The 25,864-nt window shown below is 31.4% G+C and overlaps 2 protein-coding genes and 1 pseudogene across 2 annotated transcripts; all 3 read left to right on the top strand.

Moving 5' to 3' along the window:
* Window positions 1-306: 306 nt before the first annotated feature.
* On the top strand, window positions 307-5,692 carry LOC142623824 (amine oxidase [copper-containing] alpha 2, peroxisomal-like). Its single transcript, XM_075797286.1, has 5 exons — window positions 307-1,091; window positions 3,761-4,145; window positions 4,224-4,337; window positions 4,693-5,231; window positions 5,380-5,692. The coding sequence occupies exons 1-5, from the start codon at window positions 319-321 to the stop codon at window positions 5,582-5,584; spliced, it is 2,016 nt and encodes a 671-aa protein (XP_075653401.1). The 5' UTR covers window positions 307-318; the 3' UTR covers window positions 5,585-5,692.
* Window positions 5,693-7,296: 1,604 nt separating this feature from the next.
* On the top strand, window positions 7,297-16,290 carry LOC142626347 (amine oxidase [copper-containing] alpha 2, peroxisomal-like). The gene is made up of 5 exons (XM_075800169.1): window positions 7,297-8,060; window positions 8,557-8,941; window positions 12,472-12,585; window positions 12,936-13,468; window positions 16,078-16,290. The coding sequence occupies exons 1-5, from the start codon at window positions 7,297-7,299 to the stop codon at window positions 16,283-16,285; spliced, it is 2,004 nt and encodes a 667-aa protein (XP_075656284.1). The 3' UTR covers window positions 16,286-16,290.
* A 2,549-nt stretch (window positions 16,291-18,839) lies between these two features.
* On the top strand, window positions 18,840-25,616 carry LOC142623504 (amine oxidase [copper-containing] alpha 2, peroxisomal-like; annotated as a pseudogene).
* The last annotated feature ends 248 nt before the right edge of the window (window positions 25,617-25,864 follow it).

Genomic DNA, 25,864 nt, shown 5'->3' with positions numbered 1-25,864 from the left:
ATTTATTTTAAGAAATTAAAATAAGAGAAAAACTAAAAATAATAATATAATTAAAATAGATAGACATGATTTCAATTTTTATTGGTGGAGTATAAAATGAAGTAAGAATAATGGGAGGGAAGATTTAGACTTATTCATAGACATAAGAAAGCAAATAATAAGGGAAGTTTACACAAATCTTGCATTTACTTAAATTGTTAGAAGAGAAAATATGACCGTTGAATGGTCTTAAATAAGTTACAAATTGCCAGTGGGCATTCCGAAATGCTTATTTAAGAGCAAGAGGCTTAAGTCTTTAACAACTATCCACACAAAACCATGGCTTCAACTTTGAAACTAATACTTTTCTTACTCCTATCCTTCCACATCTTCTCACTTGTCTCAAGCCACCAGCACCACCCTCTAGACTCTCTAACCCCTTCCGAGTTCACCCTGGTCCGAACCATAGTCAATAAAACCTACCCCAGCTCAAAGCTCAACATAACTTTCCAGTACATAGGTTTGGACGAGCCAGACAAACCCATCATCCTCTCATGGCTATCAAACTCCAAGTCCAAACCCCCACCTCGCCGCGCCTTTGTGATTGCACGTCTCGATAAACAATCCCACGAGATTATAGTCGACTTATCGACCCGTGTGATAGTCTCTGATAAAGTTTACCATGGACACGGCTACCCTTTGCTTACCCTTGATGAACAATTTGCTGCAGCCGAATTGCCACAAACATATGAACCCTTTATCGAGTCTATAAAGAAGAGAGGCTTAAACTTGTCTGAAGTTGTTTGCTCAACTTTTACAGTTGGGTGGTTTGGAGAGTTGAAGAGCAAAAGGGTGTTGAAGCTTTTGTGTTTTTATATAGATGGAACGGTGAATTTGTATGCGAGACCAGTGGAGGGAATAACGTTGGTGGTTGATCTTGATGAGATGAAGATAGTTGAATACAATGATAGGCTTATTGTGCCTGTGCCAAAAGCTGAGGGAACGGAGTACAGGGAATCAAAGCAAAAGCCACCCTTTGGTCCTCGTTTAAATGGTGCAGCCTTGGTGCAACCTGATGGGCCAGGGTTTAAGATTGACGGGCACACTGTCAGGTCAGCAGTCTTCTTTTTGTTTTGTTTAAACTTGTTTGTTAGAGATATTTCAGTTTATCAAACTCACATTTTTATATTTTAAATAATTTTAGACACTTTTTTATTCACATTAATTTTAAAAATTTATAAAAATCTCATCTCAAACTATTCTACCAAACACCTCCTACATGATCTAGAAAATTAAGTTCGTTAATTTTTTTTTTCGTTATTCAAAGTCTTTGATAGACACCTATTTTTTTTTTTTTTTTTGGGAGAGACCTCATTGTTAATTATATGATATATTGTATTACAATCAACTCGACCTAGGGTTTATAAATTAGACAACTCTTAAGTTATTTCTATAATTAATTTATACATTTTACATATACATCATAATACGTTTGAGATTTTTTTTTTTTAATGGTGAAATTATAACTTATCCGCTTGTGGTTTGGTCAAAATTTAAGTTGCTGTGGTTTTAAATTTGACATTTTACTCATTAGAGGCTAGTTCAGTTAGATTTTCTTGACCGACATCTATTAAAAACATGACTAAATATGTAATTTTGCTTCACTTTTATATTTCTCTCCTCCAAAACTACAAAAAAATAAATAAATACAAGATCAAATAAGATTAAAAAAAAAAGTCCAACAGAAAACTTGCATCATAGGACTTCAAATGACAGGTAGACAACTTAAATTTCGGTCAAACCTTAGGTAAGTAAAATATCAAATTTAAAACCATAGGTAGGCAATTTAAATTTCTGCTAAATCACAAGTGGGTAAATTATAATTTACCTTTTTTTATTTATAATTCAAAAATACTATTAATGAATCTAAAGTGATGATACAACACCCAATATATGAGCTTAATACAAATTATTAGTGCCACTTTTTATGTTCTATTTTACATTCCATTAATCACAACTTATAATATATTTATTCTACTTTTTCCTTTTAAAATAACTAAAGTTAAAATAAATATTTAAAAGAAAAATTAACCATTCCATACTAACAATTAGTGAAGTGAAGTAAAATACAAAAAAGTGAGAGTTAAGATTTTTATTCAATGACAGCTAATTAAGTGGTAAAACAAATAGGTTTTTTTGGATATATACCAGTGTAAATTTTTTTAAAATCTTCTGCTCTTTTTTTTACCGTTAAAAATATTTAGTATTTAAAAAAAATTGGCAAAACAAATAAGAGAAGATACATCGGCCAATAAAGAAACAGATGGAATTTTCAAGCCAAAAACCAAGGCTCCAAAGTCCAAAAGGCATGGAGCATGACATCTCTAAAATAGTCATGACAAAACAAATTAATGCCATGTGTCTATCTGTTTAGTATAATATTCACTTTGGCAAGGTTTGACACTGCTCTTATTGATTGGTTTACGCGTCTCTCTCTCTCTCTCTCTCTCGGTTTCTCTGGTTATAAAATGACTACTGACATTGACCAACATTTATATCAATGCTGAAAAGATGGGACGCCTTTTGTATTTCTTTTTTCTTCAAAATTTTTTAAAACCACGTAAAAATGCCACGACTTTATGAGGAGCAGAATGATAGAAAATAGGAGAATAAAATAGTCAAAATACACTCGGGTGTATATTTTTTCTTCTTTCATATCCGATGAGACCTGCTAGCAATGGGTCGTACTAAATTATAAGAGAAAAAAAAGCATATATTCATAGCAGGTATATTTTCTCAAAAAATATAAATTATTTCTGTTGTATGTGTTCTCCCCTCACATTGGGTGGACCACAAGTGATACATTTTGTTTTTGCTGCATGTGTCCTTCTGTGGGTCCATCTCCATGTGAGAAGGAGAACACATGCAACAGAAAAAACAGCATATACTACTTTCAGAATGTGAACTATAGCTCCCTGCAAATTAGTGATAGGTGGCGGATCATAATAATAAGATAATTGTGATTAAAATTGTGAATTTTTACGTGATAGTATAACTATTTTTTGAGTAATTCTAATACTACATAAAATGTTATAATTATCTTACATGCGTGTCAGATTGTGATTGATTACTTATCATTTTTACATAAAATCACAATTTTTTTCATCATCCGTAATAAACCACATGAATTAGTTGCGAAACAAATGGTAGTGTTTTTACATGGTCATAGTATTTTTGCTTTTTTTTTTTTTTTTTTGGTTGTTGTTTTGGTTATATAGCTCACCCAATCCTAGGTTACATAATGTATCATTGGAGTTTCATGGTACGTCGAAATTGTGTCAGTACTAAACAATTAAGTTGCCTTGTAAAAGTATTACACGATTTTTAGATTCAATGGACCAAAATTGTAGCTGTCCTTTTCGGTTTGATATTAAACGTTTAGACTTAGACTCGATCAAGCAGCACGTCTATGTTAAAAAGCAAAATATTTGGCTCCACATGCTGAGGATGTTTGCCCAAACCTCGTGAAGTTGACCTGGTCACAGCCGACCTCATTTGGGCTAGTTGGAAACATGTCATTCATTTGCTACATAGCTACATAAATGACTGTTCTTAGTCTTTTATATCTATGCCTTAGAGTGAAATTAGAAATATTACAAACTTTATGTACTAGTTTTTACAAAACTTATTGCAATCCTGGCCTAATTTAAAGGGTTGGGCTAGGACTACATGTTCGTGAACCTGAAAATTTTAACAAGCCTCAATTTTTCTTTGTATTTAGTTGGGCCAACTGGAAATTCCACCTAGGATTCGATGTACGAGCTGGTCCAATAATTTCTCTAGCATCAATTTATGACCTTGAGAAGCAAAAATATCGCCAGGTTTTGTATAGAGGATTCATATCTGAGTTGTTTGTGCCATACATGGATCCAACAGAGGAATGGTACTACAAAACCTTTTTTGATAGTGGTGAATTTGGGTTTGGTCAATCTGCAGTGTCACTTAAGCCCTTAGCCGATTGCCCTGCCAATGCAGTATTTTTAGATTCATACTATGCTTCAAGCGATGGTACACCAGTGAAGATATCTAATGCCTTCTGCATATTTGAAAATCATGCTGGAAATATAATGTGGCGTCACACTGAATTGAGTATTCCCGAGAAAGTTGTAAGTAATATCATTGTGATTATTGTTGTATTGTTTGAACAAGTGGTAGTTTTAGTTGACAATTTTATGGTATTGCAGATTAGGGAAGTTAGGCCAGATGTGAGCTTAGTGGTGAGGATGGTCGCAACTGTGGGCAACTATGATTACATTATTGATTGGGAATTCAAGCCAAGTGGCTCCATCAAATTGGGGGTATCTTATCAACTTGAGAAATATTTTTCCATCAACACTACAAACACCAATAAATCTCATAACAAATTTTACAATTATATATTGAACAAGCAAATTTTGATTAGTATATTACTTTTACTTAGGACTATCATTGACATAAGTTATATTGTACATCAATCACAATATGTTACTACAACAAAGTCAACAATTGTGAAGATTATTGTGACTTCAGACTTATTGTCAATTTTTCATCAAACCTAAAATTTTTGTACTAAATGAGGTGTCAGTATACATAGCAAGTTCCTATGAATTAATAGTATGTCTTCCTATTTAGTTATGTCTCTTACTGTGAGTCTTTCTCAAACTATCTTAACAGATTGGACTAACAGGAATTCTAGAGATGAAGGGTGTGATATATACTCACACAGATCAAATAAAAGAGAATGTGCATGGCACATTGTTAGCAGAAAACACTATTGGTGTGTACCATGATCACTTCTTAACATACTATCTTGACCTCGACGTGGATGGTGAAGACAATTCCTTTGTCAAAAACAATTTGGAAACAATCAAAGTAACAAACCATAGCTCACCAAGGAAAAGTTATTGGACAGTAGTGAGTGAAACTGCTAAAACTGAATCTGATGCCCGAATTCAGTTTGGCTTGAAACCAGCTGAGCTAGTAGTTGTCAATCCTAATAAGAAAACCAAAGTTGGGAACAATGTTGGTTATCGTCTAATTCCAGGATCAGCGACACGCCCTCTCTTGTCGTACAATGATTATCCACAAATTCGAGGAGCCTTTACTAATAATGATGTGTGGGTTACTCCGTATAACAAGTCTGAAAAATGGGCAGGAGGACTATATGTTGATCAAAGTCAAGGAGACGACACCTTGGCAGTTTGGAGCCTCAGGTAGTAGATAATGAATACAAATCCTTTGTTCAACTTTTAAACTTTGCTTGCTAGAAATTTACAAGAAAATAATTGTTGATTATGGTACTTGTGACTAATGTTTTCTAATGCACTTTTTTTTTTTGTATGTTTTTTAATATAAATGCAGGAATAGGAAAATTGAAAACAAGGACATAGTATTATGGTACACCACTGGATTTCATCATGTGCCTTGCCAGGAAGACTTTCCAGTGATGCCAACCTTGAGTGGTGGGTTTGAACTCCGGCCAACCAATTTCTTTGATAGTAATCCAGTCCTTAAAACAAGACCTCCAAATCCTGTACACTGGCCTAACTGCACCAACAAACCATGAGATTTTACATCATAGTGTAGTAAATCAGATTCAATAATGATATCCTTTGTCATTGATTATCATAAAATGGATAATAAATCCAAAAAAAAGATGAAGCTTTAGATACCATTTGTTTTTTTTGCGTACAAGTTAGTATGAGGGAGTATTGAAAACGGCGGGTCATGGAGACGATACCTTAGAAATTTGGAGCCTCAGGTAGTATATGATGAATAAAAATCCTCGAGTACCTTGTTTTTCTTTTTTTCCCTACTTTTTGTTTCTTTTGTGAACTAAGTGGCTACTCCATTCCATTACTCTTCCATTAAAGCAACAACATGGAGATCATCTACTTTTGTGCTAGTCTGTCAGTGATAGATGGTGATGACAGTGAATTTGCAGATAATGAAAACCCAATCTTCAGATGTGTTTTACGCCCACCAATAATGGATCTTCTTTTCTTTTATCTTTTTTGTTTTCCTTTTTCTGCCCCCTGCTACCATTAATTTTCTTTTGAGAGGACAACACCATATGCATATTTGAGAACTTGTCAGGCCTCAAGCCTAGAAAGATCGTTGATGGGCATGGTTTCTAAGTGGTTGGTGATTTTAAGTGGTTACTCCATTCCATTACTCTTCCATTAAAGCAACGACATGGAGATCATCTACTTTTGTGCTAGTCTGTCAGTGATAGATGGTGATGACAGTGAATTTGCAGACAATGAAAACCCAATCTTCAGATGTGTTTTACGCCCACCAATAATGGATCTTCACATCTGCATTTTATTAGAAAGTGAATATAATATCTCATTCAATCCCAAAATTTATTATACCTCTGTCAGACGTGAATTGCTGAAAACTGTCTCAAATACCAAATTTAATAATAAAAAATAAACCCAAAATTTGCAGACAATGAAAACCCAATTTTACTAAACTTCTGCGTTTTGATTGGGTTTTGATTTTTTGAAGATTTTGGGTTTAATTTTTTATTAAATTTGGAGTTTGAGAGGGAGTGGTAGTGTGCCATTTATTTTTTTTATGGGTAAAAAGCTAAAAATTTATTAGCTTCTACAGTCCACACTACAATGATTTTCTTTGATTTTTTTTTTTCTTAAAATAAAAATTATTAATGATAGTGATTGATAGCTAAGTAAATTAAATCATTAGGAAAAAGCTGCATAAATCTTTCTCCACACTGTGTTTGGTAGCCTAGAAAATTAAAAGGAAAAGCTAAACAAAGTTTCATCTCCATTCAGTGTTTGCTAGCCAAGAAAACCGAAGGGAAAATCCTCATGTTCTTCACAAAGAAACCCAAAAAATACTCAATGACCTTTAGTCAAACACATTGGCCAAGGCCTTAACCTCTAACACAAAATTGCCATCAACCACCGCATCAAACTCCAAATGTCCATTGCAGCCACACAAAGTCCAGTCAACCCAATTGCCATTGTAAAAGGATAAAAAAATTACTGAAAGAAAGAGAGAGATTTAGACGTGAGATTAGATTCCTAGGAAAAAGAAAAAGAAAAGAGAGAGAGTGTCAGCAGCTCACGTGTAACAGAGGTGTATTAAAATTTGGGATTAGAAGAGATATTATATTCACTTTCTAATAAAATGTCGATATTGTTGATCCATTAGTGGTATCCGGATAGAACATGCACTCCTATTATAAACTCCACTCCAAAGTCCAAACTATATCCTACACAACAAAAACAAAGCTCTGTTTCAGTAACACTCATGGCTTCAACCTTCACTGTATTGTTTTCACTTCTCTTCCTCCTCTCCATCCCAAGCATTCTCTCTCACCCCTTGGACCCCCTCACCCCCTTAGAAATAAGACAAGTAACCAAAATTATCAAAGGAGCTAGGGCGGGCTCATTGGCAAACCTTACCTTTCAATATGTAGGCTTAGATGAGCCAAGCAAATCCACCGTTCTTTCGTGGCTTTCAAACCCCACCAAGGAACCCCCACCTCGTCAAGTTTTTGTTATTGCACGAGCTTATGAAAAATCCTATGAATTTGTCGTAAGTTTATCCCATGGTTCAATCATTTCGCAGTACATTTATAATGGCACTGGCTTCCCTTTACTGAACCTTGAAGAACAGTCTGCTGCAAATGACTTAGCATTTAAATACCCACCATTTATCAAGTCCATCAAAAAGAGAGGGCTGGACATAAAGGATGTGGTTCCTTCAGTTTTCACGGTGGGATGGTATGGAGAGAAAAGCATGAGTGGGAGGGTTGTTAAGGTACTCTTTTTCTACAAAGGTGGCTCGCCCAATGTTTGGGTTAGACCTATTGAGGGTATTGCTGTGCTTGTGGACCTTGATAAGATGGTGATTGTGAAATACTCTGATAGTGAAGTGGTACCAATACCAAAAGCTGAGGGTACTGAATATCGAGGTTCAAAAATGAGGCCACCATTTGCAGCTGAAACAAAGCCTATCACTGTTGTCCAGCCCCATGGTCCCAGCTTCAAGATCAATGGTCACACAATAAGGTAAACAGTAAGGCCACACAAATTGTATAACTTTTTTCAATCAACTGAATTGTCAAGTTTTGATTGAGTTATAATAAAAACAATGTCAATGCTTATCTCATGTAAAAATGTCATTACATTAATCACAATTTGTCATCTTAATAAATTATGAAAATTGTTGTGTATAATGTTGTTAGCCAGATAAAGAATAAAACATTTTAATTGTTGTTTATTAATTAAAACTAAGGGTTTCAAAATATATTTTTTTGAATGTTGGGTTTCAGTTTTTATAAAACAAGATCCTACTTTATTTCAACTGCAATGAAAAATATCAATTACATAGTTTAAGAATTTAATCATGTTCTAAATCTAATAGTGTACGGTGTGTCAAGTTATTCAAAATTTAAATAATGTGGAACTAGATACATATTTGATGTTGCTATATTTAGTCTAAATCATAAATTTCATCCTTTTAAATAGAAATGATTTTAATATAGTTTTTATGTGGTATACACAGTTGGGCAGACTGGAATTTACACCTTGCCTTTGATGTCCGAGCTGGTCTTGTTATATCTCTAGCCACAATTTTTGATTCCATTGAAGATAAATATCGCCAAGTCCTATATAAAGGCCATGTTTCTGAGCTATTTGTGCCCTACATGGATCCCACGGAGGAATGGTACTACAGAACATTTTTGGATGCTGGAGAATTTGGGCTTGGCTTGAGTACTGTATCTCTTCAACAACATACAGATTGCCCAGCCAATGCAATCTTCATGGATGGGTACCATGCCAATCAGGATGGAGAGCCTGTAAAAGTTTCAAATGCATTTTGTGTATTTGAGCGATATGCAGGTGATATAGCTTGGCGTCACACAGAGAGTGCGATTTCAGGGGAAATGGTATGTGATTTTCAAACCACCAAAGTCTAAACCCTTCCTTCCTCCCCCACCCTCCTCCCCCTCTCTTTTATGTGACAATATTGTGAATACTAAAAATAATGGGTTGTGAACAATGAAACAATTATCAAATTTACCTTAAGCATTCAATCATACAACACCCTCATTAGTTTCACAACCAACCCATCTTTCTCATCATCACATTAAGTTTCCACTGCAGAGTAAATTGCTAAGAAATTGACTAATTTAGTGACTCGAACGAAAATATTGTGATTTGAAACTACCAAGACTCCCAATCCATCCTACCTCTTTGATTGCAAAAAAGTCATATTTTCTTAAATTACTTGCTCTTCCATTGTATAATATAGAAGGGGAAAAGATTTGAAGGGAGAGAGAGAGAGAGAGAGAGAGAGAGAGAGAGAGAGAGAGAGAGAGAGAGAGAGAGAGAGAGAGAGAGAGAGAGAGAGAGAGAGAGAGAGAGTACTTGGAGTTGGAGTGGATGAGATGAGAAAAAAATGGCAAATTACACTTTATCACCCTAAACTATGCACCAGATTATACTTTGTACCCTAAACTATCCAAAGATTCTGTTAAATATAACAGCAAAAGTAACACCGGGTGCAAAGTGTGATAAGTGTAATAGTTTAGGGTGCAAAGTGTGCATTTGGATAGTTTAAGGTGCAAAGTGTAATCTGATGCATAGTTTAGGGTGGTAAAGTGTAATTTCCCCGAGAAAAAAATGGAGGATTTGTTTAGATAGGGTTGACCCAATATATTTTGGAGTATAAGACGACAATTTTAAGATGAGTCTTTTTATATCTAAATATTAATGAAATAATACTTATTTAAATTTTAATATCAATTTTTAATTTGAAATATAATTTTCTTTTTGAGTTACAAATTTACTAATTAAGTTTTTATATTCAAACTCTACTGATATATATTTTTAAATTAATTGATAATTTGGCTAATCCACATAATATACATATATATTTTAATATATTCAATCTTAAATAGGATCTTATCAAAAAATATATATATATATATATATATATATATATATTTATATGAAAAACTTATCTTTACAGAGGCAATTGTGACATGCATATATTGTTAGAACAATAAATCTAATTTATTAAAACATAGCTTCACTTAACCTTTATTAGAATCTGCAACAATTTCAGCCGTAACAAGTTTATATGGGTTAACTAAAAATCAAATTAATACAAAAAAGTTTCACTTCAATTGTATATAAAACATAAAATATAAAGAATAAAGAAAACTGATTTACCTTAAATATAACTTTTGATCAATGATAAGTTTAGGGGTAAAGGGACAAAGAGTGGGTTTGTCAAGAGATACTTTCAGTGAAAAAGAGCTAAAATGATAATATGGGGGTTTTCCAGGTTTTTTAAGAACATTTTTCAAAAAAATTATATAATCTCTCTCTCTCTCTCTCTCTCTCTCTCTCTCTCTCTATATATATATATATATATATGTGTGTGTGTGTGTGTGTGTGTGTGTGTGTGTGTGTGTATGAAACATATTTTATTTATATAAGTTGCCATAATATAAAAAATTATGATATATAATATAACTAGAATTATGGGGCGCTTTCACATTTGGGGACTTAAGGCAATTGTCTCATTTGCTTATATAGTTGAGCTATCACTAGGTCAATTATTATTATTATTATTATTATTATTATTATTATTATTATGTGCTAAAATATACAACAAACAAAAGTATATACACACAGGTGTAGCCAGGGGGGCTAGAAATCAAGAAGAATAGAGCAAAGAAGAGAAATAGGGTTATGAATGTCAAAGCTAAGATTTCAGTTTTATTATTGTTATTTAAAATTTGTTAAATTTGTAACCCACAATGACACAAAAATAAAAGTGTAGATGTGTGAGAGCATATGGTATGCGAGAACATATATATACATGCAATATTACACAATAAATATATAAATTGTTAGGAAATGAAATTAAACTGTTTACAAACAAATTTTCACAAAAAATAATTGCATTAAAAAACCAATTTTTAAGGGTGTAGCAATGCTTTTTGGTTATATATATATATATATATATATATATATATATATATATATGGTGTTGAAAGTACTACTCCTTATCTTTCAGTTTCATTTTACCCTTACTTGCCTTTGTTTTGAATGTTAAAGTAAGAAAAGTAAAACATTTTTACTAAGTATATTTCCAGAAAAGTGTTTGAAACATAGAAGAGATTATAATCAAATAATTTTTTCTGTGAAATATATCAACAAAAAATACGTATAAGAGAATCCACTATATCCATGAAATAGAAATAAAATAAAGAAGAAGAAGAAATAAAAACATTTATGATAACAAGTTTTTTGTTCAAATGTTTTTTCAAAATTTAGAGTTGTGTATATATATATGTGTGTGTGCGCGCATACGCGCACACATTTATGTATTCAAAAAATTGATTTGGTCTCCCAAAATGACCTTCCAAAGAAAAATGAACAAATATTGGCTAACTGAATTAGTATCCCTCAAAAATACAATTAGCTAATGTTGTCCAAAAAAGAAGAATTATTTTTAAACAAAAGAAATCTATCCTTTAATTTATAATCAACTGTTCATTTTGTCAGTCATTTTCTTTTATGTATAAAAGGATCATAAATGTTTTTATTTATTAACAAAATAAATATTTAAAAAAATCAATATATATATTAATATCGATGATTATTTTTAAGCCAATTTATTTTGATGATTTTATATACATAATATATCAGACTTATTGGTAACTCTAATATTAGAAAACTAATAACCTCTATTTTGATGATTATTTTTAAGCCAATTTATTTTGATGATTTTATATACATAATATATCAGACTTATAGGTAACTCTAATATTAGACAAACTAATAACCTCTATTTCGATGATTATTTTTAAGCCAATTTATTTTGATGATTTGATATACATAATATATTAGACTTATAGATGACTCTAATATTAAAAAATTAATAACCTCTCTCTCTCTCTCTCTCTCTCTCTCTCTCTCAAACGCATAATTTTGTGTGTATATGTTTTAAGTTTAACTGACCAGTTCATCAATCTCAAATTTGGCCTTCCAAGCAAAATTTTTTAACTTCATCTTTGGTCACAACTCACAAGGATTTGAACCCCCTCTTTTTTTTTTATTACAAATTTGCCACATTGTTTGCATTTTTTGATTGAAAACAACTAAAAGCACCATTTTTTCCCTACCTTTTTTGCATTTGCCCAAGGATTTTTTTAGTCATAATTTAAATTTTAAAATAGAAAACACCCAACCAAACAATATTTGTAAGTAATTGTAACAGACTGTTTATATATATTCTGTTTTTGAAAAACAAAAGTTTTATCAAATGCAACCAATCAGGCTCATTAATCATTTATAAATGATGTTTTAGTTAGTTGGAATATAATTATCTGTTTTCACTAGTTGCATATACATCTGATTTTTGTTGTTTGATTTTTATTTTTATTTTTTTTTGGCTTCACAGATATCAGAGGTTAGACCTGGGGTGAGCCTAATTGTTAGGACGGTTTCAACCATTGGCAACTACGACTATATCATGGACTGGGAGTTCAAGAAAAGTGGCAGTATTAAATTTGGGGTATGGAAATTAAATAACCAAACCATCTATTTATAATATTTTCCTTACTTTTTTTTTTTTTTTTAATTATCATTATTGTTTCGGTTGGTTTCATTCGAAATTGTGTTGATCCATTTCATATTTAAAATATTATTTTTGAAATCTAACTGTGTATAGAGTACTATGTCGTTTAAATTTAATTTTTTAAAATTAAAATTATTAATAATATACGTGTCTCTAAATATTCCTTTCAAAATGCTCTATTTTAAATGGAGAGATCATTTTCGATCAAGTGGTATCTAAAATGTCTTTTTGAGGCTGTTAATCATTATTACTAACAACTATATATGTTGTATGCACTATTTAATTAGGTGGGTTTATCAGGTATTTTGGAAGCAAAAGCTTCAACATACACTCACAAAAAACAAGTCAAGGAAGACATCTATGGTACATTGGTAACGGAAAACACTATTGCAATAAACCATGACCACTACATCACCTGTTATCTTGATCTTGACATTGATGGTGAAAAGAATTCATTTGTCAAAGGCAAGATGAAAACAATGAGAACAGATGGTAACACACACAGAAAGAGTTACTGGACCATGATTCGAGAGGCAGTAAAAACTGAATTAGATGCAAGAATTTGGACTGACAAACCAATTGAATTATTGATAGTGAACCCTAGTAAGTTTACTAAAATAGGAAATCAAGTTGGCTATCGATTGATTCCTAGTCCAGTTGCTATTCCACTTCTACTAGAGGATGATTACCCGCGGATCCGCGGCGCATTTTCGAATTACAATGTATGGATTACGCCGTATAACAAGTCCGAAAGATGGGCTGGTGGGTTATATGCTGATCGAAGCCATGGTGATGATACCTTATTTACTTGGACAAACAGGTAATATTGCATGATTTTTATAACGATAAAAATTCTCTCATACTCTTTTTTTACAAATTTGTACGCACAATTTTCACAACTGTGTGCTTGATATAAAAATTTTTGAAATGAGAAAAGGGTGATATTCATCATTGGAACATGGAAAATGGATGTGTACAGAAGATGTTAAATAAGTTTTGAGAGAAAATTATTGCCCTTTTTTTAAAGTCAAAATATGGCATTGGTCTTAGGGGCACACCAAAATACCTAATACTGCTTTATCCTTCTTTTCTTTTGTCCTTTTTGTTAATAAATATATTTTATAGGTAAAAATTCATTAAAAAGAATGTATTTTTATTTTATCAATTTTTTAATGTTTAAAAGTTATAAAGAAAAAATGATAAAATTAAATTAAAAAAGACGAACAAAAATTTTAAACGAAGAGAAAAATAGTTTAAAAAATGTAAGGAGCTTTAATGTTTAATATAATTAGCAAGAGTGTGTATTTCAAATTCGTTATGTATCAATTAATAATAAACTCCACAATTTGAATACTATAAAATTTTTCCCGTACAATTATTATCATATGATTTTAAAATGTTATAATATAATCATTTTATGAGTTAACTAAAAACAGAAATAAGTTGTACTTGAAATTTATGTAATTACTGTAAATTATTACATGAGAAATATAAGTGCCATACGACTTATTCCTATATTAAAAGGCCTTAATAAGTAAAGAATATATAATAGACATGCTATCTTCTTACAAGTTTTTGAATATTAAGATACCACTTAGTATTAAAAGGAGTAATATTTCCCATAAAAAAGAGAGTAATATGCTATTGTCTAGTTTGATTTTAAGTATTATATATTTAATGCGTGTTCAAAATATGTTTATCTAAGTATTTTTGCAAGTGTATTAAAACCATTGTTATTAATACCGTTTCGGACCCCGTTTCGGTTTGTCCAGTGGAATGGAATATTTCGGTACCGGCCGATTTCGGCGTACCGTTTTAAGGTGTTTCGGGTTCCTAAAAATTAAATTATATATATTCTTGTAAAACATAAAATTGTCAATTCTAATAAATAAATAACTAAATTTCAAATAATACAAATCATTTAGTCTTAACTCTTAAACATCAATATAACATCTATTTAACATCACACAATAAGAAGATTTACAAGACAATAACTAAACATCAAATAATACAAAACATTTAGTCTTAACTTTTATGTCTTAAACCTCAATACAACATCAAACAATAAGAAGAATTATAACAAGTCATTACTCATTACATAAGCACATAATAATTAATAACTAATAAGCCAACAAAATTTATAACATAATATTAGCCATCAAAAATTTTTTTTTTTTTTTTTTTTTCCATAGGCCAAATCATGTACCGGCCGGAATTCACATCTCGGCCGGAATTGGCCGGAATGGACCGGAATGGCCCGAAATCTAGCCCGAGGTGGAACGTTGGGTATCCCGGTACCGGTTTGCATACCGGAACGAAAAATTCTGGCCGGAACGGAACGGAATCAATAACAATGATTAAAACACATGTATATTGGTTATAAATTTGTTACTCTAAAGTTAAATCTTGACTCTTCCACTAGTAGATCCTCAAACTTTAGCGTAAGAGGGATGTAAATTATTCACTTAAGTTTAAAGTATTCACATAAGTTAAATCTTGACTCTGTCACTTTTAGTTTGTTAGGAACAAGAGGAGATTACTCTAAACTTAAGTGATTATTTGGTTGCTAAAAAACTTAAAGTACAAAAAAGTTCCTAACAAACTTCAAAAGATCACTTTTATTATTTATTGAGCAATGACGGGATGGTTTCTAGATCAATTTGACCATGTCATCTAATGATCTAAGTGACAAAAAAAATCACTTCAAACTTCTAAGACTAAAATTGTGCTAAATTTTAAGGATAATAACATATTTAACTCTCTTTTTTTATTAGTTACTATATCCTTCTATTCGTTAGCTAAAACCACAAATTCGCTTCGACTCAAAGAAATTATGTTGGTGGAAGATATATAAAAGAAAATTAAAAGAAGGAAAAGAGAAAGTCTTAGATAGTGAGGATGGGAATGGGGTAGAGTTGGCATGACATGTAAAAGCCATGCCTAAGTTTATATTAATATTCAAAAAAAAAAATTATACTTATTTAGCAAAAAAAAAAATTATAATTAAATACTTGAAATTTGGGTGTGGGTGAAACTTCATTAAGCTAATTAGGTTTTTTTTTTTTTTTTTTTTTTTTTTTTTTTTTTTGAGGGGGAAGCTAATTAGGTATGTAAAACATACATATTGACTCGAATTAATTGGGAGGTAATATAGAAGTAATTATTAGGAGTTCCCATAGTATGACGATTTGGTGTTTACTCATTTCATATTCATGGTGGATTCCACTAATTAATTCATGGTGTGGCCTATTATGAATTTAGAAGGAAAGAGTACTATGTTATCCTATTCTGGGAGCAACTGGTAATTTTTCGATATTATTGTTAACCGCTAATAACTAGCATGGAAGTTTTGTCTCATGCTATTTTATCCTGTAATAAAGCAGGTAACAATGAAGAAAATCAAACTGGTTGATTTGGTTCATTTTGCAGGAATAGGGATATTAATGACAAGGACATAGTGTTATGGCACACAATAGGCTTCCACCATAGCCCTTCCCAAGATGAATTTCCAGTGATGCCGACTTTGAATGGTGGGTTTGAGCTCCGTCCTTCAAACTTCTTCGAAAGCAACCCAATCTTGAATTTAAGGCCTCCTAAGCCTGTGGACTTACCCACATGCAATGCCACCACTCCTTAGTGTTGGAAAAAAGTAATCGGAATAACTAGCATCTTCGGTAGAAGTTCTAGACAAATGTTACTTGTGCTATTAGATATTCTAAATAATTGTCAACTTTTATGTTGCTTTTAGAATAAGAATTTGAAATACTACTAGAACTTTTAAAATGGTGGAATTTAAATTTGTGGGAATTTCAATCTTATCAATTAAGCTTTTATTAATTTTCCGGGTATATATGAGAGTTAAGAATTTGAGGTATTAAATTAGTTACAATAAGTATGGTAACAGGGATGATAATGCATTGGTGACATTGAAAATAAGAGATAATAATAGTGTAATCAGAGATAATAGTTTGTTGTTAGTGGTGGAGGTAGTGATAATGGTAATACTTAATAGTCTTAGCAATAATGTTGTTAGTATTATGCTATTATGTTTGGTGGTGTTGGTGGAGTTGATGGCAGCAATGGGTGACAAGCGGCGGCGGCGGTGGTGATAGCCACTTGTGTTAAAATATGATGTTATATTTTATTTTTAATACATGTTGCAATATTATACCATCAATGGAATTTGTTCTAAGAAGTGTTTTGACTACTAGATGAGAGTTCTAAGAAGTATTTTGACTACTAGATGAGAATGTAGTGTTAATTTTTAGGGTAAATTACAATGTTAGTCCCTAGCCTTTATACCATATTTCAATTTGATCTCTAACCTTTCAATTGTGTCAATTTGGTCCTTAACATTTTCAATGCCGTGTCAATTTAGTCCTCACCGTTATCCCTTAGATGGAAAAAGTTGATGTGTCAAATGAAATAATACAAAATTATTTTTCATGCCATATCAGCCGTCAACTGTACTGTCACATCAAATTATTTATTAAAAAAAAAAAACCAAATCAAGATTTGCTTCACACAAGTGAGATCAATGCTTTAAAATCTGCAGATATGCTTGGCTTTCATTTCTTAAATATGCTTGTCATTCCAGTTAGTGAAATTAATTCACCATATATATCAAAGTTGTGCGTGAATCTGAATTGGAATATAAAAGAGACTCTAAATCCAAAACAAAACTCTATTATCATGAATAATTTTCCTAAGGTCACTAATTCACTATATATCAAAAGTTTTGCCACAAAAAGTGGATCTCGCCTTGACTCCAAATCCAAAACAAAACCTTTTAGGCACCCGGCGCCACCATCGCTCTTTTCCTGAAGCAAAAAAAAAAAGCCTGTCCTACATCTTGAGATATCATAAGCACTAAGCAGCCCCACTAGAGCATATAAAAAACTCATTGAGATTTGTTGAGATGATATTGATCTCAAATGTGTACAGATTTTAGAGGTTTGAGTGAGATGATAATGATCCCACATTTTCAAGTGTGTAAATTTAATTTGGGTTTTTTTTTAATAAGTTAATGTGGTGGTTAATTGGTAGCTGATATGGCATGAAAATAATTTTGTATTATTTCATTTGACACATTAGCTTTTTCCATCCAAAGGATAATGACGAAGACTAAATTAACACGGCATTGAAAATGTTAGGGACCAAATTGACATAATTAAAAGGTTAATGACCAAATTGAAATATGACGTAAAAGATAGAGACTAATTTAATAATTTACCCTACTTTTTACTACTAAATGTTCACATTTTCATTTGACAAGATTAAGCCGTTGTACAAAACACTTCTTCAATAATGACATTAATGAATTTCGATATGTCTCTAGCATTATTTGTGTTTATTTTTTTGAAACCAAGATTTTGAATTGAAAATTAATTTCTATTTTCCTAAAAAATTTAATATCGTTGTTGTTTTCTTTAGTAATAAATCATTATTATTTATTTAATATTAAATATATAATACAAATCCGAACTATTTTTAATATCCCACCAAGAAAAGAAAAAAAACATAATCCTCGTTTCAAAATATATACGTAAAATATAATGGTAGTTGACTTCCTTAACGACTTCAATCAAAGTGACAGATCCCCATTTTATATTATTTTTTTTTTTTTGAGGCCTTTATATTAATGGTGTGTTTCTTATAGTGCATGTTCAGCTCAGTCCAGATAGGTCATAGGACGTAAAACATGTGTTTTACGCCCGCCAATAATGGATCTCCACGTCTGCATTTTATTAAAAAGTGAATATAATATCTCATTTAATCCCAAAATTTGTTATACTTCTGTTAACCTGAGATTAGGGGCTGTTTGTTACTATATTTTAAATTCATATTTTTATATTTTAAACACCTTTACAAACTTTTTCACATATTTTTTTATTCACATAAATTTTAAAAAATTATAAAAATCTCATCTCAAACTACTCTACCAAACAATCTAAATTTCTAAGAAAAAGAAAAGGCGGAGAGAGTGTCAGCAGCTCACGTGTAACAGAGGTGTATTAAAATTTGGGATTAGGTGAGATATTATATTCACTTTATAATAAAATGTTAATGTTGTTGATCCATTATTGTTATCCGGACAGAACATGCACTGATGCACTCCTATTATAAACTACACTCCAAAGTCCAAACTATATCTCACACAACAAAAACAAAGCTCTGTTTCAGTAACACTCATGGCTTCAACCTTCATTGTATTGTTTTCACTTCTCTTCCTCCTCTCCATCCCAAGCATTCTCTCTCACCCCTTGGACCCCCTCACCCCCTTAGAAATAAAACAAGTAACCAAAATTATCAAAGGAGCTAGGGCGGGCTCGTTGGCAAACCTTACCTTTCAATATGTAGGCTTAGATGAGCCAAGCAAATCAACCGTTCTTTCTTGGCTTTCAAACCCCACCAAAGAACCCCCACCTCGTCAAGCTTTTGTTATTGCACGAGCTTATGAAAAATCTTACGAATTTGTCGTAAGTTTATCCCATGGTTCAATCATTTCGCAGTACATTTATAATGGCACTGGCTTCCCTTTACTGAACCTTGAAGAATAGTCTGCGTAAATGCCTTAGCATTTAAATACCCACCATTTATCAAGTCCATCAAAAAGAGAGGGCTAGATATAAAGGATGTGGTTCCTGCAGTTTTCACGGTGGGATGGTACGGGGAGAAAAGCATGAGTGGGAGGGTTGTTAAGGTACTCTTTTTCTACAAAGGCGGCTCGCCTAATGTTTGGGTTAGACCTATTGAGGGTATTGCTGTACTTGTGGACCTTGATAAGATGGTGATTGTGAAATACTCTGATAGTGAAGTGGTACCAATACCAAAAGCTGAGGGTACTGAATATCGAGGTTCAAAAATGAGGCCACCATTTGCAGCTGAAACAAAGCCTATCACTGTTATCCAGCCTCATGGTCCCAGCTTCAAGATCAACGGTCACACCATAAGGTACACAACAGGCCACACAAATTGTATAACTTTTGTCCATAGCTGAATTGTCAAGTTTTGATTGAGCTATAATAAAAATGATGTCAGTACTTATCTCATATGAAAGTGTCATTATACTTATCACAATTTATTATCTTAATAAGTTATAAAACTTGTTATGTGTATAATGTTATTAGCCAAATGAAGAATAAAATAAGTTAATGGTTATATATTAATTAAAACTGAGGGTTTCAAAATATATTTTTTGAATGTTGGGTTTCAATTTTTATAAAACAAGATCTTTTTTATTTCAAGTGAAATAAAGAATATCATCTACATAGTTAATCTAAGAATTTAATTACGTTCTAGATCTGATATTGTACAATGTGTCAAGTTATTCAAAATTTTAAATTATGTGGCACTGGATACATCTTTAATTTTGCAATATATAGTCTATATCATAAAACTCATCCTTTTAAATGGAAATGATCTTAATACAGTTTTTTTGTGATAAAATCAGTTGGGCAAACTGGAATTTGCACCTTGCCTTTGATGTCCAAGCTGGTCTTGTTATATCTCTAGCCACAATTTTTGATTCCATCGAAGATAAACATCGCCAAGTCCTATATAAAGGCCATGTTTCTGAGCTATTTGTGCCCTATATGGATCCCACAGAGGAATGGTACTATCGAACATTTTTGGATGCTGGAGAATTTGGGCTTGGCTTGAGTGTTGTATCTCTTCAACACCATACAGATTGCCCAGCCAATGCAATCTTCATGGATGGGTACTATGCCAATCAAGATGGAGAGCCTGTAAGAGTTTCAAATGCAATTTGTGTATTTGAGCGATATTCAGGCGATATAGCTTGGCATCACACAGAAAGTGCGATTTCAGGGGAAGTGGTATGTGATTTTCAAACCACCAAAGTCTAAACCCTTCCTTCCTCCCCCACCCCCCTCCCCCTCCCCCTCTCTTTAATGTGAAAACGTTGTGAATACTAGAAAGAATGGGTTGTGAATAGTAAAACAATGATCAAATTGGCCTTAAGCACTCAATCATACAACACCAATTAGTTTCACAACCAACCCATCATTCTCAACATCACATAAGTTTCCACAGCAAAAAACCCAAATCTTCAAGCTCAAGGCAAAGTACATTGTTAAGAAATTGACTAACTTAGTGACTTGAACTAAATATTGTGATTTGAATCTACCAAAAACACCCAATCCATCCTACCTCTATGATTACAAACAAGTCATACTCTCTTAAATGACTTGCTCTTCCATTGCATGAGAGAGAGAGAGAGCATGGAGTTGGAGTGGATGAGGTGAGAGAAAATTGAGGACCAATTTAGACAGGACTCGCTCAATATATTTTGGAGCATTAGGCGACAATTTTAAGAAGAGTCTTTTATATCTAAATAACACTTATTTAACTTTTAATATCATTTTTATATTTAAAATATAATTTTCTTTTTGAGATATGAATTTACTAATTAATTTTTTATATTCAAACTCTACTAATATATATATATATATATATTTTAATTGATAATTTGGCTAATCTATGTAATTTTTTTTTTTGGTAATATAGTCGATCTCAAATAGGATCTTATCAAATATATATATATATATATGTGTGTGTGTGTGTGTGTGTGTGAAAAACTAATTTTTACAGACGCAATTGTGACATGCATATATTGTTAGAACAATAGACCTAATTTATTCAAATGTTTTTATAGCTTCACTTAACCTTTATCAGAATCTACAACAATTTCAACCTTAACAAGTAAAGATGGGTTAACTAAAAATCAATTTTTTTATTGAACTAAAAATAAAATTAATACAAAAAAAGTTTCATTTCAATTGTATATAAAACATAAAATATAAATAATAAAGAAAACTGGTTACCTTAAATATAACTTTTGATTGATGATAAGCTTAGTGGTAAAGGGACAAAGAGTGAGTTTGTCAAGAGTTACTTTCAGAGAGAAAGAGCAAAAAGGATAGTATGGGGTTTTAATTTCTAGTTGTTTTTAAGACCACTTCTTCAAATAAAAAAAATTATAAAAAATTTCAAATAAAAAAATATAAATATATATAATTATGATATTATAACTAGAATTATTGGGCTCTTTCACACATTTAGGGACTTATGGTAATTGTTTCACCTTGCCTATATAGTTGAGCTATCACTAGGTTTAGGGAGAAGAGAAAGGCAAAGAGTGAAACCAATTATAAATGAAGAAGAAGAAAAGAAAAGAAATAGAGTCATAGCAATTAATGCAGAGCCCCGATTAGAGCCAATAAAGACAATTATTATTATTATTATTATTTAAATATGGGCTAAAGTATACAACAAACAAAAGTATACACACATGGGTGTGGAAAGGGGTACTAGAAATCGAGAAGTACAGGACAAAGAAGAGAAATAGGGTTATGAACAGTGTCAAACCTAGGATTTAATTCCTTATAAAATTTATTTTTTTATTATTTAAAAATTGGTTAATTTTTTGTAACACACGATGCCACAAAAATAAAAGTATGGATGTGTCTTGTGTGTGAGAGCATATGGTATGCGTGCACATATACATGCAACATAACACAATAAATTCAACAATAAATGTATAAATTAGGAAATTAAATTTAATTGTTTATAAACAAATTTTCACAAAAATATAATTGCATTAATTTTTTTTTTTTTAAGGGAGTAGCAATGCCTTTTGGTTATCTCTCTCTCTCTCTCTCTCTCATTGAAAGTACTACTTATCCTTCAGTTTCATTTTACCCCAGACTTGCCTTTGTTTTGAATGTTAAAGCAATAAAAGTAAATTTTTTTTTTTTATTAAAAGTATATTTCCTCAAAAGTGTTCGAAACATAAAAAGAGATTATAATCAAATAATTTTTTCTATGAAATAATCAACAATAAAATTTGTAAGTAATTGTAATAGATTGTTTTACATTATCTGTTCTTGAAAAAAAACAAAGTTTTACCAAATGCAACCAATCAGGCTCAGTAATAATTTATTTATGACATTTTAGTTAGCTGGGATTATCTATTTTCACTAGTTGCATATACATCTGATATTTATTGTCTGATTTTTTTTTTTTTTTTTTTTGGTGGCGTCACAGATAACAGAGGTTAGACCTGGCGTGAGCCTACTTGTTAGGACTGTTTCAACCATTGGCAACTATGACTATATCTTGGACTGGGAGTTCAAGAAAAGTGGCAGTATTAAATTTGGGGTATGGAAATTAAATAACCAAACCATCTATTTATATAATTATCCTTATTGTTTTTAATAAAAAAATTATCATTGTTAGTTATTTCGGTTGGTTTCATTCGAAATTGTGATTATCCATTTAACAATTATAATTTTATTTTCGAAATATAACTGTGTAGAGTGCTATGTCATTTAATTAAAAGTCATTTAAAAAAATAAAAATTATAAATAATATATATGTCACTAAATATACCTTCCAAAATACTCTGTTTCAAATGAAGAGATCATTTTCAGTAAAATGGTACCTAAAAAGTCTTTATGAGGCTGTTAATCATTATTACTAACAACTATATATGTTATACGCACTCTATTTAATTAGGTGGGCTTATCAGGTATTTTGGAAGCAAAAGCTTCAACATACACCCACAAAAAACAAGTTAAGGAAAACATCTATGGTACATTGGTAACGGAAAATACTATTGCAATAAACCACGACCACTACATCACCTGTTATCTTGATCTTGACATTGATGGTGAAAAGAATTCATTTGTCAAAGGCAAGATGAAAACAATGAGAGCAGATGGTAGCACACCTAGAAAGAGTTACTGGACCATGATTCGAGAGCCAATAAAATCTGGATGCAAGAATTTGGACTGACAAACCAACTGAATTATTGATAGTGAACCCTAATAAGTTTACTAAAATAGGAAACCAAGTTGGCTATCGATTGGTTCCAGGTCCGGCTGCTATTCCACTTCTACTAGAGGATGATTACCCGCAAATCCGTGGCGCATTTTCGAATTACAATGTATGGGTTACGCCATATAACGAGTCAGAAAGATGGGTTGGTGGATTATATGTTGATCGAAGCCATGGGGATGATACCTTATTTACTTGAACAAACAGGTAATGCATGGTTTTTTTAACAATAAAAATTCTCTCACACTCATTTTTTACACATTCGTATGCACAATTTTCACAACTTTATGTGCTTGATATAAAAAAAATTTAAATGAGAAAAGGGTGATGTTCATGATTAAAATGTGGAAAGTGGATGTGTACGGAAGATGTTAAATAAGTTTTGGGAGAAAATTATATCCATTTTTTTAAAGTCAAATTATAGCGTTGGTCTTAGGTGCACACCAAAACACTCGATAAATTTTTTCCCTTTTATCCTTGTCTTTTGGGTTAATAATTTTTTTTATAGGTGAAACTTCATTCAAAAGAATGTATTTTTATTTCTATCAATTTTTTAATGTTTAAAAGTTATAAAAAAAATGATAAAATAAAATATTTTTAAAAAAGCAAAAAATTTTAATCGAAGAGAAAAAAAAAATATATATATATATATATATATATATATATATGTATATGTAAGGAGCTTAAATGATTAATGTAATTAGCAAAAGTGTATTTTTCAAATTCTTTATGTATCAATTATAAATAAACTCCATAATTTGTCTTTGAGTAATACTATAAAACTTTTCATGTACAGTTGTTTACCTTATGATTTTAAAATGTTATATATACTATAATCATTTTATGAGTTAAATAGAAACAAAAATAGGTTGTACTTGAAAGTTATGTAATTAATAAATATTATTGCATGAGAAATATAAGTACAATACGACTTATTCATATATTAAAAAACCCTAACAAGTAAAGAAAATATAATGGGTATGTAATCTTTTTACAAGTTTTCGAACATTAACATACAACTTAGCAAAATGGGTAATATGTCCCATAAAAAAAAGAGAGTAACATGCTATTGTCTAGATTGATCTTAAGTATTATATAATAATGTGTGTTCACAATATGATTATTTATGTATTTCTGTGAGTGTATCAAAACACATGTATATTGGTTATAAATTTGCCACTCTAAAGTTAAATCCTGCTATTTGCCACTATTTGGTCCTTAAACTTTAGCGCAAGAGGGATTTAAATTAATCACTAAAGTTTAAAATAATCATGCTTTTTTTAAGGATAATAGCATATTTAACTCTCTTTTTTATTAGGTACTGTATCCATATATTCGTTAGCTAAAACCACAAATTCACTTCGAGTCCAAGAAATTATGCTGGTGGACCGGAAGATATTTAAAAGAAAATTAAAAGAAGAAAGAGAGAAAGTCTGAGATAGTGAGGATGGGAATGGGGTTGAGTTGGCATGACATGTAAAATGCCCTACCTAAGTTTAAATTAATATTCAAAATCTATAAATACTTATTCAACAAAAAAAAAATCATAAATAAACACTTGAAATTTGGGTGTGATGAAAGTTCAATAAGCTAATTAGTTATTTAAAACATACATATTGACTTGGGTTAATTGGGAGGTATTATTGGAGTTAGGTGTTCTCATATCATTTATATTGATTTTTCCTCCTTTCACATTTATATTAGATCCCACTTAGTGTAGTTTATTATGAATGTGAAAAGAAAGAATATCACGTCACCGTGTTCTAGGAACACTTAGTAATTTTCATATTATTGTCAGCCCTAATAACTAACATGGATGTTTTGGCATGCATTTTTTCCCGGTAATAAATCAGGTAGCAATGATGAAAATCAAACTGGCTGGTTTGGCTCCTTTTTGCAGGAATAGGGATATTGACGACAAGGACATAGTGTTATGGCACACAATGGGCTTCCACCATAGCCCTTCCCAAGATGAATTTCCAGTGATGCCTACTTTGAATGGCGGGTTTGAGCTCCGTCCTTCAAACTTCTTCGAAAGCAACCCAATCTTGAATATAAGGCCTACTAACCCTGTGGACCTACCCACATGCAATGCCACCACTCCTTAGAGGAGGAAAAAAAAATCAGAATAACTAGCTAGTATCTTCGGTAAAAGTTCTAGTTTTTTTTTTTTTTTTTTGAGAAGGATAAAAGTTCTAGTTAATTGTTGTTTGTGTTATTCTAAATAATTGTCGACTTTTATGTTGTTTTTAGAATAATAATTTGAAAAACTATTAGAACTTTTTAAAATGGTGGAATTTAAATTTGAGGGAATTTCAATCTTATCAATTAAGCTTTTATTATTTGTCTGGGTATA

This window comes from Castanea sativa, chromosome 2 (genome assembly GCF_040712315.1).
Source record: "Castanea sativa cultivar Marrone di Chiusa Pesio chromosome 2, ASM4071231v1".
Taxonomy (NCBI): domain Eukaryota; kingdom Viridiplantae; phylum Streptophyta; class Magnoliopsida; order Fagales; family Fagaceae; genus Castanea; species Castanea sativa.
Note: the sequence above shows the minus strand (reverse complement) of the source record. Positions and strands in the feature narration are given on the sequence as shown.